Below are 13,121 nucleotides of genomic sequence, written 5' to 3' on the forward strand. Positions count from 1 at the left end.
GTTTCAGTTTACCGTCCACTTTTTTTTTTTTTTGCACACAGAATTCCTTTGAGAAGCTCATGAGGTTTCATAACATGCTCCCAAATCTCTAGCTCTGACTTCTCCAGTTTGCATAACTGGTTATTTCAATTTAGACTGGTTTCTATCACTTTAATCCATTTCAGTTCAGTTCGTTGCTCAGTTGTGTCCAACTCTTCGTGACTCCATGGACTGCAGCACGCTAGGCCTCCCTGTCCCTCACCTCCCGGCATTTGCCCAAGTTCATGTCCATTGAACTGATGATGCCATCTAACCATCTCATCCTCTGTCGCCCAAAGACACTAAATATTCCTCTAACCTGTTTGGTTTTAACCTGTTTGTTTTTCATAGTCTCTAATTTTTATTATACTTTTGCCCACAATTTTATCATTCTCAATGTTACCACCTTAGACCCTTTAATTTTCCATATGTACTTCTATAGGGGTTGCTAAACTAATCTGCTACCAGTCTCCTAGATTATTTCATTTAGTACTTGTTCAGTGTGCTTTCTGGTATTAAAAGCAACAGAAACATGGGTTTAGGAGTCAGAAGGATCAGGATATGAATCCTGGGCATTCTTCTAGGTTGGTTTCCTCAGTGTCAGTTAATGTGCTTTATTTATTCTCTTTTTCATTTGTTGATTGCTCTACTTGGAAAATAATTATTTCTAAGATGAGCTTATCTGTCAAAGTCCTTATCAAGTAACTCTTCATGAAAACTTTCATGAATACCCCAAACTAAAGTGATAATTATTTCAGAACAGATCTTATCTGTCTTACTGATTTCATGCCTTTCATAAACTTCCTTGTTTTAGAAGGCCTGTTTCCTCACATATTAATGCATTGTAAATCTTCTCAATGACACACTGTATGGTGGAGCTAATGGAAAAGAACAGGGATTGAGAATAAATGAGACCTCTCACCAGGCCTGCATCTCAATCAGGTATTATATACCAATTGGGATGGTACGGCCCAGTCCACAGTGAACCATCATTTTCTAAGAATAGCCCTAATACACAGGGTTGGAAGCTCAGTGGCCATGCCTTCTATATGACCCTCCTCACTATTCCTGAAATATTAATCTAAGGATGGGAAACTGACCTCAGTTCAGTTAGAAACCCTGGAATGGTCTCAACTCTAAACTATGAAGCCTGGGGAGTGTTGCCATTCTTCTGGTCTACAAAAAGAAAGACTGAAGCCAACTGGCAGATCAGAGATACTTTTAAAAAACCCCAGCAATCTCAACATCCTTGTTAGCAGTTATTTTTGAGGACCACCCATATCTCTGCCCTTGATGTGGCTTGTGTAATATCCCAGTATTCATTCAATAAATGCTACCTTTTCCCTGAACCAGTTATTCCAACCCCATTTTGTTATTAATAGCTGTGTGGCTTTTACTTCTTTTATCCAGAATTTTCTTACACATAAAAAGCATTAAGACAGATAAGTGAAAACATCTAGGTAAAATGTCTAGTATATACTGATGTTTATTAAATTGCTCACTGATAGTCTTCTTTATGAAGACCAGAGGGAAACTTTAATGAACCTTCTGTTTTCTTTTCCCAAAAAGGGTCCTTACAAAAAACATAGCACTGGGACTTTCCAGTGGTGTAACAATCCGCCTTCCAGTGCAGGAGATGCAGGTTTGATCCCTGGTTGGGAACTAAGATCCCACATGCCTTGGGGCAACTAAACCCCCTCACCGCAACTAGAGAGCCTGCATGCTGCAGGTTAGAGAGCCCGCACCCTTAAAAGCCCGCGCACCACAGGTAGAAAAGCCTGCAGGCCACACTGAAGAGTCTGCACGCCTCAATGAAGACCCAAGTGCAGCAAATAAGAAACAAAAAGCCTCACAGCACTGACTTGGTGTACAAACACATTTCCCAGGTAGCTCACTGCTAATATAACCATCAAGTTATCTAATTGCAGAGAGACTATAAAATGATTTATAGCCACCCTTACCACATAGATTTTTTTCATACTATACCCATTTTATAATAAGTAATATTTAATAGTAGAGGCTGCTCAGGTTTGAATCTTGGCTTCATTTACCCCATAAGATTGCTGGAGTAAATGAGATAAAAAATATATAAAGCACAGATTAATGAAAGCACTCAGCCAATACAAGCAGCTGTTATTATTATTTTATTATTGATGGTGAGAGAACTAGATTAGTAGCTTGTTTCATTGGCTTGAGTCAAGAATAAACCTGGACTGTACATCGAGTTTTGTCCTCAGAAAGGGGAGATGAAGAACAAGCTGAAGACCAAAATGAAACAGACAACACAGACCTTGTAAGCTGGAAGAATCCTGCTATTTAAATTACAGTGAAAATCAACTTTTACAAGAAAGAAGACCCTAGCACTCAGAAATATAAAGGAGAGAGGTAAAAGAAATAAGAGGGCAGGCAATCAGAACTCAGCCTACTCAGAAGAAAGGACAAAGAAGCAGGCTAAGGAGTCCTTTTTTGTTAGGCAGCTGGGAGGCACACACCCACCTTCTATTTTTAGAAGGTGACTGTGGCCAGGAGCAGGAAAGATAGGCTCTGTTCTATTTTTGAAGTTCTTCTCTAAAGAGTAGAAATTGGTTAGCCAAGAGAAGAAGAAAATAAAATGTTTTCCTGGTCATTTTTTGGTTTGTTTATACCAGTTTACTTATAAGTATGTCAAAATGAAAGACTAAAGATAGTCTTAAATAATTTAATAAAGCCAAGGGTAGAGAACATTCCTATCACCATAGAAAAGATATATTAAACAGTAATGACTATACACTGTTTCAAAATAATTACTATCAAGAAATGATAATACTTTGAAAACTACTTAGAAGTGTATGTTTTAACCACTATCTCCTGATCCTCTTCTCTATTTGCAACTCCAATTTACATAGTACACTTTTGAATAAAAATTTGTATAATCTAACTTACAGTCCCACAGAAGATAAGTCCACTAGTTTCTAGACCTAACTCTATTAACTAGCTTTTGACTCCATCTCTGAATCTAAAGATTTTAGTCTATAACATCTATATTAAATAAGTTTATCTTTACACCTCCTTCAAGCTATTCTTTTAAGTATCTAAGAACTTAAAATTTGAAAGCATTCATTAAAAAATATTTATAGCCCATACCATTTCATATTATTTTGTTAGGTAAATGAGACCTAGTTTTCTCTCAAGAATTGGTGACATGTAAAAGTGGTAGTATTGTGTCTGTGTGTACTGAGGTAGAGGAGGCAAAAGATATTAGGATTTTTTTCTAATTATTTTTGATTTTATCTAATAGTAAAATACTCTCAAATTAAATAGTCTTAAATTAAAATACTCTCAAACCACATTCTGAATTACATGATTACTTGGATCATGTAATTGGATGCTTCATATGTTCTAACAACTTTTTAATGGCTTTTTAAATGCTCAGAAAAACTAACAGTCACATAATATCATTTATATTAGCACCCCCTCACCCCCTAAATGAACTACTTAGCTATGAATCTAGCAAAATATGTATGAGATCTACATGAGGAAAACAAAAAACTCTGATAAGTGAAATCAAAGGAGTAAATAAATGAAAAGATAGTCCATGTTCATGGACAAGAAGACTCAATATTATCAAGTTATTAGTTCTTCTCAGCTTAATCTACAGATTCAACCCCAATCTAAATCCTGGTAGTTATTTTATGGATATGGACAAACAGATTCTAAAGTTGCTATGGAGAAATAAGAGACCCAGAATAGTGAATATAATACTGAAGAACAACAAAGTTGAAGGACTGATACTACCTAACTTCAGGACTTAATATAAACTAACATAATGAAGACAGTGTTGTACTGGTTTAACAATAGACATATAGATCAATGGGAGAGAACAGAGAGCCTAGAAATATATATACATGCTGCTAAGTCACTTCAGTTGTTCCGACTGTGTGTGACCCCATAGACGGCAGCCCACCAGGCTCCTCCGTCCCTGGGATTCTCCAGGCAAGAACACTGGAGTGGGTTGCCATTTCCTTCTCCAGTGCACGAAAGTGAACAGTAAATACAGTCAATTGTTCTTTGACAAAGAAGCCAAGGCAATTTGGAGCAAATGGAGCAAATATCTTTTCAATAAATGGTGCTCAAACAACTAGACATTCACATTTAAAAAAAGATGAATCTAGACACAGATCTTGTGTGTTAAGTGGCTTCAGTCATATCTGACTCTCTGCAACCCTATGGACTGTAGCCTGCTAGGCTCCTCTGTGGGATTCTCCAGGCACAGACCTTACACTCTTCACAAAAATTAACTAAAAAGGAGGGATCATGGTCTAAACAGAAAACACAGAAGACCTTATGTATGGTGATGCCTTTTTAGATATAACACCAAAGACATGATCCATGAAAGAAATAACTGACAAGCTGGACTTCATTAAGATTGAAAACTTCTCTGTGAAAGACAGTATCAAGTCACAGACTGGAAAAAAATATCTGTAAAAGACTCATCCAATGGACGACTGTTATCAATATACAAATAACTCTTAAAACTGGACAATAAGAAATCAAATAACCCAATTAAAAAATAGACTAAAGATCTTAACAGATACCTCACCAAAGAAGGTATACAGATGGCAAATAAGCATGTGAAAGTGTGCTCCACATCATATGTCATCAGGGAAATGCAAACTACAACTAAATTAAAACAACAATGAGATACTACTACATACCTATTAGAATGGCTAAATCTGGGACACTGAAAATAACAAATGTTGGTGAGGATGTAGAGCAACAGGAACTCTCATCCATTGTTAGTGGAAATGAAAAATGGTACAGACACTTTGGAAACCAGTTGGTCAGTTCCTTACAAAACTAAAAATACTCTTACCATAAGTTCCAGCAATCATGCTCCCTGGTATTTACCTAAAGGAGTTGAAAACTTATGTCCACACAAAAACCTGCACACAGATGTTTATAGCAGCTTATTCATGACTGCCAAATCTTGGAGGCAACCAAGATGTTCTTCACTAGACAACAGATAAATAAACTGTGGTACATCCAGAAAATGGAATATTATTCAGCACTAAAAAGAAATGAGCTATCAAGCTCATTTGAAAGCTATCAAGCTCAAATGAAAAGACGTGGAGGAAACTAAAATGCCTATTACTAAGTGAAAGAAGCCAATCTGAAAATGCTGTATACTATATGATTCCAACTATATGATACTCTGGAAAAGGCAAAACTATAGAGATAAGGGGCAGAGGTGGGAGGGAAGAGATAAATAGGTTGAGCAAAGAGGATTTTTAGGGCAGCAAAAATACTCTGTGTGATATTATACTGATATATGTCATTATATGTTTGTCCAGATCCATAAAACAATTAACAGCAAGAGTGAACCCTAAACATAAACTGGACTTTGGGTGATTAATATATGTCAATGTAACTTTGTCTCTGGTTAAAAAAAAAAAAAAAAGTACCATTGTGGTGAGTGTTTTGATAATGGGGAAGGATATGCATTTGTGGGGACAAGGAGTATGTGGAAAATGTCTGTACTTCCCTCTCAATTTTGTTGTAAACATAAAACTTCTCTGAAAAATAATCTCTTAAAAAATTTAAAACTAACACTCTAAATGTAATGTAAAACATAATTATTTCATTATAACACATTTCTTAAATATTAACACTGTTTATTACTGGCACATGATCATTTTCTTTTTTAACCCTTAGGTCTTACAACCCATTGTTTCTTGCACAATAAATGTGTGTGTGTGTGTGGGGGGGAGGATGGCTTAACATTTTCACATAACTTTTAAAAAAATAAGGTATAAATTCTGCTAACGAATTCTCCTTCTGCATCCCATCTCACCATTTCTTTGTCTGTATTATGAACACTTACCAGATACAGTACATATCCCCATTCTGGAGCTGTGAAATAAGAAAGGATTCACAGAGTTGCAAGGCTAACATAGTCTTGCCTTCTTTTTCAGTGTTACAGATGATATCAATTCCACTCTTACAATCAGTTTTCAGTAAATGCTATAAGATGGAAAGAAAACTCAGTTCATATCATTAAAAATATCTAGAAAGATAGTTGTAATAAATGTTTAAGCATTCAGAAGAATTTAGATTTCTAATTTTCTTCTACAAAGACAATGAATTATACAGAACTATTTTTATGGTTTTCCATAGTTTCACTATATATAGCACCTACAGTTTATAATGATTACTTTTAACCTCAATGTCCATAGCTTGTAGGTACGTAGGGTCCATATTAGGAAAAGATTAATTCTTTCATCTTAAAAAAACACCAAAGTAACAAACACTGGAATTTAATTTCTTAGCATTTTAAGACTGGAATTTAATTTCTTAGCATTTTAAGATGCAAAATCCTGATGCTTCTCAGTTTTTATTTAACCTGTCACACCAGAAACTCGCTCAACATGAATAATGCTTATCAATGAAAATTCTAATTTCATCATTTGTTAATATGAGCTAATTCAATATGAGCTTAAAAATGGTATCAAAGGGAATAAATCTAGATAATGTAATCTTACAGCCTTTGATAGTACTGTAAAAGGAATTTACCAAAAATGGGCTACATATTTTTTGGTAAGTTTAATAGGCAAACAATCTCAAACAATACCTCTCGGAATAGGTGATCTTCTACAGGTGACATAAACAGACAGGTGAAGAGTGCTTGATGGAAGTACAAGTCTTTACTGATTTCTGGGTGATTTATACAACATTTAATAAGAGCCATTGCTTCAGGTATGCGTTCACAAGCAATTAGGTATCTGGCACGTAGTTCAAAGAATAGTGGATTTTCAGAACTTAAATATTTGTTCACTATATTAAAAAGAAAACAGACTCTTATTACTCTCAAGAAAAGACTGTCTCAAACATTTTTCTTTGACACTTCAGCACTAACATGTAGTATCTAATTAAATTAACTATTTAATTAAATAGCATTTTCCTTATTAGGAGTTTGTGAAAAGAATATATCAGTTAAATGATTGGGAAAATGGCAATAAAAGACAACAAAACTATGCCCAAGAAATATTTGCTGATTCTTTCTCAATCTAAATAAAGAAGCAAAATTAGAAAAACAAACAAACATGAAATACTCTTTTTTGGTGTTCTCTAATGTTAAAATATGTTTCAAATGGCACAGGATCTGGAATTTCTTTCTAGTCTAAGATTATGTACTTTGTCTTCTTACCATTATTTTCATTACTGTAAGATTAGAAGGCTAAATCCTAATCTGCCATTAAAACCATATTAATTATAGCAAAATATAATTTGAATTAGTGAAAAGTTTGGTCATAAAAGAAATACATTTTATTACTTTATAACAAAAAAGTAAGCTAAATGTAATGTCAAATAGGACTGCTTATTAATATATGTCCATTAATATATGCCCAAGGATAATTACTAAACTTAATACTTGCTTTTACACAGTTTTAAAATATATAAACACCTTTACCTACATAAGTTTATTCAGACCTAACAACAACCTCATGACAGATATAATACTTGTTTTACAGATCACAAAACTGAGTCTCAGAGAGGTCAAATGACTTGCCCAAGGACAAAGAATTAATTAAATAAGTGGCAGAGCAGGAAATGGAACCCATATTTCATAATTTCAAATGCAAAAATGTTTTAGTTAATTATATATATTTAATCAATAGCTTCTGAAATGCCTATGAGTAATGTTTTATTTGGGCTTCAACATTTGCCTTGCAACTCTGTTTATAATATATGAACAGCATACAAATATGATTTGTATAGTTAATGCAAAAATAAACTTCAGACTGATCTTTACCCTAATGATCACAAGAGTCAAGGCATCCACATTAATGAGCTTCTAGAGCAGCTTTTCCCAAAATGAAGTATGCTAGGGTAAGTATAAAAGGAGTATGTATCAAAGAACTATACATAGTATGTGCTGTGCTGTGCTGTGTTTAGTTGCTTAGTCATGTCCGACTCTTTGCAGCCCCATGGATTATAACCCACCAGGCTCCTCTGTCCATGGGAATTCTCCAGGCAAGAATACTGGAGTGGGTTGCCATGCCCTCCTCCAGGGGATCTTCCCAACCCAGGGACTGAACCAGGTCTGAGGCATTGCAGGCAGATTCTTTACCGTCTGAGCCACCAGAGAAACCTATAAACTGTGTATATAAAGGGTATCAGCCTCACACCGACCAACAATGGGTTTGTTCTAGCTCCTACTTAGAGAAACCTAAAAGTTATCTGAAAAATCCAAACTCTTCTCTCTTGTTCTCACTCTGTATGAATCTGTCTTTGCCTAGCTCCTGTACCCTCTGGCCACATTCCCCAGCTTCCTCAGATTCCTTCAAAGCTGTCACCCCTGCCTTCCCTAAATTTGATGGTTCATACATTCCCTCAGTAATCCTACTCTTCCTCCTCCGATGCAACTACTGCCTCTGTCTTCAGTTTTGTTTTTTTTTAATTCCTTTCTGAGACCTTCACATCAAGTGCTAGTTCTCCTTTCTATCCCTTATATTTATACAGTGATACCACTGCCACATGTACCTTAGCTCTTTCCTTCTAGTCTTGTCCTACTTCCCATCTCATTCCACCACTCTCATTATTTCTCCTGGTCTTATCTCTTTTCATCTTCTCTCACATCTTTTCTTGTCCCCTATGCTTGTATCTGGGGGTCAGCTTGCTTGTAAGCCCTAGAATCACAGCCCCTTCCCCACTCAGTTCTACTCACAACCCACTCCCACCCCTTTACCTGGACAAATAGAAAGATCCTAACATACTCAGGCAGTTGGTGGTGGGCAATGTTTTCTCCCCAATGTCTGAATGGTTCCAGAGGTCTTGTCTTTTCCCTTTGGCCATGTTATAACTGCACTCCATAGGCTCTCCCCATGCTCTCAAATGTGTCCAGACTTTTGTGCTTATTCTAAGTTTCGGTGACCCGAATATTCTGGGGCTCAGAAATAATACAGCAAATATATATATATATATTTTTGAAGAATTAATTAGAAATAGTTGACAGAGCTTCCTGCCTTCAAAAGGAGATTTTGGCTCATTGGAATATAGATTAAAGAGAAGGTGATGTCAAAAAGATATGCAGATAGTAAGGGGATGAGGCAAAACTCCTACTGATGAAGGAAGTTTGGGAAATACTGCTCTAGAGTATTTGGAACTGAAATTTACTTACTCATTTAATTAGTCAGACATTCACTTATGCATTCATGTGGTCATTCATTCAATAAACAAGTACTGATACTTAGCACCTACTACTCTGTACCAGGCACTAGGCTAGGTGTAGGATATGTTAGTGTTTATCAAAACAAAAGCTAAAGGAGCTCCATCCTTCATAGAGTTTCCTGTATAAGGGAGATTCCATGTGCTTAAGCAGGGTGTTGTTTTTTTTTTAAGGGTGTTCCTACTTAAATAGATTTTAAAAACATAACTGAAGTGACAAATACAAACTCTTTGTAAATAAGTAGCATCTGGATACTAAATATGTTAACACTCTGAATTTTAATAGGGAATTACTAGAGATAGTTTTACCTAATCTTGTGTCAAATCACTCTTGGGCTGGGTTAATATAGCAAATTAAACACACTTCATGTGAAAATACATTATTCTTATTCAGTACTGTAAATAAAAAACACTAATACTGCTCTAGTTAGAAAATGAAATTGTGTTTGTTTCTCACAAATGTAGGTTTAGATTTGAGTCTCCTGTAGTACCTATCTCCTGAGATGCTGGCTGGGCTTTTAGAACAGCTTGCAACACAGGATCTTCCCATGGGCCACCATCTCTAATGATTCGAGTCACCAGTTCCAGATTCACATTTCCATATCTGCGGAGGTGATTCTGGCATTCCTAGGAGAGAAAAATCATTTTGGCTTTGTGAATTTAAAGGGGTTAAAAACTAAACTTGATCATCATTGTCAATAAAATGACTGATGGTCAATAAGGCAGCTGTTAAACTATGAAAGAGAAAGGGTTGCTTCAGTAACCTAATTAGGGTGTCAAAACCCCATTAGTACACAAATAGGCTTTAATGCCAAAGGTTACACAGTTTATACAAAATTGGACTTAGAAAATCCCATTATAGCAGGGATAAAGTGTAACCTAAGGGAAAAACATAAGGGATGCATCATTGCTAGGAAAAGAACCAGGTTGCAAAAATATAAAACGTGTATGTTCAGTTATGTGAGGGCTCATAAAGTTTACATTAACAATGGCAGGCCTGACAATAAGAAGGGAATAAAGAGGTCCCTGTCCAATGCAGACTCTGGCTGGCAGGTAGGTACAGGTCCTTGTCCCTGATCCCAGATGTAGAATCTTAGATGTGGCAGAGGCTGGAAGATGGAAATTCTATTCTACTTTGTTGTATAAGTAGATTTAGAGTCTTGAGATGAGAAATGACAGGTTGAAGGAATGAATCTAGCCTATAATATGAAGACTTTGCATTAGATTTAAGGTAAAGATACTATTGATAAGTTGGGCATTAACTGATAATTTGTCTATGCATTTGTGGGGGTTACAAAAGATATTTGAAATGTTTTTATAGACTGGTGATTAAAATATGAGTTATATAACATAAGTTTGTAAACAATGTTAAAGAGAACTTGGTTTACTGAATTTATTTATTAGACTTAGATTTACATGATTTAATCATTTTATTAGGCATTTTAGATTCATTATGTACTTTGTCAGGTGTTTTTTAAAACACTTCATGGAATCTTATAATTTATAAAGATTAACTGAAAATCTAGTGAAGGTATAGATAGATTTATTTTTTAATGCATAAATTGAACTTAAGGCCTTAAGAAAAAACTAGATACTGACATTGGCAGTGCTGGAAAAAACTGGAATAAAATGCACATCACTTAAAACACAAACAACTGTCAAAATTTTTTTCTGTGCTCAAAAAATCCCTCAGACATGAAAAACTTAGTTATAAAGCGAAGCTTAGGATAAAACCACATACATTTACAAATTTTACTTAGATGAATCATTAGGCTACATATTCAAGGTGGCAATTAACATTTTGCTTTTATTGGCACTTTTCATTCATTGTTAAAATACATGAAAAAGGCTTTGTCTTCTAAGAGAACAAGGCAGCAGAAGAAATTAAGTTTTAAGACAAAGAACCGTTCCAAGAAGTACCACTAAGTCAAACATGAAAATAGCCTCTAAAAGTCACTTATGGAATTCCCAAATTAAAATAAGCAGGCAAGCAAACAAAAACCCTATAAACAGTGGGCAAATTACTTAACCTTTCTGCTTTTTCAGTTAACTCTTCTACAAAATGGATACTAAAAACACCTACTTCATAGGATTGTTGTGAGGATTAAATAACACATAGTACTGAAAAGTGCTTGGGACAATGCCTGACACATAACAAATACTTAATAAGTGCAAGTTACTTTTTTTCTAGTATTTTTAAAGATTCTGAAATTTATTCAGAATTCTGAATTCTGAAATTTAATTTTAGGACACCCAACTGCTTAGCATAAAATTAATTTCTATATTTCCATGTGTCAGCATGTTATAGCACTCATAAAAATAAGGTATAAAGTTATTGATCAGCCATGATTTTTTAAACACATGGAACACAGTAATGATCTGGCCAATGACTTAACGGATAAAAATTATAATCAGTTTCAAACCTCAAGGTAAATAAATTCCTAAATTACTCTAGACATATGTATCATTGCCCATACAAATTAAGCTACTGTAAGCTGGCTTTTGGTCCAAAGCACAAGAAATAATGTAAGCTGGATGCCAGCCCATGAATCACTGGTGAGGCTTTCAATCTGCTGTGGAACTCTTGGTGAGGCACCAATAATATAGCACTTAGCACTGCGGGACCTAAAACAGGACTTGGGTCTAAAGTCAAAAGATGATGAAACAGATCTACTGCTAATATCTTAAACCTGGCAGAAAATAAGAAACACTTGGAGGTCTTGTTAAAAGATGATTCCCAGACCCCAATTCAAACCTACTGTTTTAATTATTAAACCTACTATTTAATTATTATAATTTAAAGTTTCTAAGGGAAAACCCTAATAACCTGTATGTTTAACAACAGCTAGCCCTCAGTCAGCTCTGGCATATGTTTTCATTGTACTTCCTACATTTAAAGTGCACTATCATAAATGTTTATAGTATAAAGTATATATTTGCACTCCTACCAATCCTTCTATTAAAATTAGTAAATTAGATTAAGTTCATTTTCTAAGATACAATTATATTTAAGTGAAAGTTTTGTTTTTTGGTGCATGCATTCCTTGAGTCAAATACAACATATTTTGGAGACCACTTCTATGGGGAAGTAAATCTGGATAGGAAATAGAGATGAAATAAAGATTTCACTTTGGTCTATTTAATAAGGCACAGAATGAAAGAAAAGTTTTTAAGTATCTTTGGGCTCATTTTTCCTTAAATAGTATGGTGAATGGTTTTCAATTTAAAAGCTCTCAAGTGAAAAAGGAAATACTTAAATCACTCTAGATTTACAACTTATCTTTTCTGAGTATATTTATATTGTATTTTTAGGAGGTTTATTTAATTAAAAAACCTATATATTAACTTGGACCTATATATTAACTTAATCCTTTATTTACTCACTGCATTGTACTAAATATAATTCCCTTGGAAACTTACATTCAGCCTTGTGTCTTTACCAAAGTAGAGAGAAAACATAACTTCCTCACTCTTCTTTTATAATCTGTTTAGTTCCAGAAGACTTTTCTTTCACAAACTTGCTGTCACTTTGCATGTCTATGTAGCTGCAGGTCAGTGTTCTGGTCATTACACAAACTTAATCTGAATCCTTTTGTTTATCATAGTATAAAAGTTCTTAATACTTAAACTTCGTATTTAAGGACCTCTGAATTTACCAACCTAACTCATTCACCTATGAATGAACACCATGACTCAGCTTCTCCAGCCTGGTTTTTAACGTCTCCTAAGCTTATCTCATACTTCCTTGCCTATGCCTTTTCTACCACTCTTCCCTACAACTTTCTCCTGTCTTCCCACTGAGAAGCCTCCACTAGCTACCTCAATCCATAATAATTCTCCAGCAGTATTGAAAATCTGTACAACTCCACTCTTCTGGTACTCATTATATAGGAGAAAGG

The 13,121-nt window shown here is 34.9% G+C and overlaps 1 protein-coding gene and 1 long non-coding RNA gene across 6 annotated transcripts in view; one reads left to right on the forward strand and one right to left on the reverse strand.

Moving 5' to 3' along the window:
• The window catches only part of LOC147380176 (uncharacterized), a 78,400-nt gene that overhangs the window by 16,882 nt on the left and 48,397 nt on the right, over positions 1-13,121 (forward strand). The gene's annotated exons all lie outside the window — the stretch shown is intronic.
• Positions 1-13,121, reverse strand: part of ZNF654 (zinc finger protein 654) — an 86,369-nt gene that overhangs the window by 10,424 nt on the left and 62,824 nt on the right. For 3 of the 5 annotated variants that reach the window (XM_086321566.1, XM_086321539.1, XM_086321529.1), the window contains exons 4-6: positions 9,714-9,849; positions 6,626-6,828; positions 5,879-6,018 (exon numbers count right to left, since the gene is read on the reverse strand). In XM_086321566.1, the coding sequence (XP_086177692.1) occupies positions 5,879-6,018; positions 6,626-6,828; positions 9,714-9,849 (479 nt within the window). The remainder of the gene's footprint in view (positions 1-5,878; positions 6,019-6,625; positions 6,829-9,713; positions 9,850-13,121) is intronic. The other 2 variants (XM_086321558.1, XM_086321549.1) reach the window with 1 other exon arrangement.

Source organism: Bos grunniens, chromosome 1 (assembly GCF_055505025.1).
Source record: "Bos grunniens cultivar Pamir isolate PY7600 chromosome 1, Bosgru_T2T1.0, whole genome shotgun sequence".
In the NCBI taxonomy this organism is placed as follows: domain Eukaryota; kingdom Metazoa; phylum Chordata; class Mammalia; order Artiodactyla; family Bovidae; genus Bos; species Bos grunniens.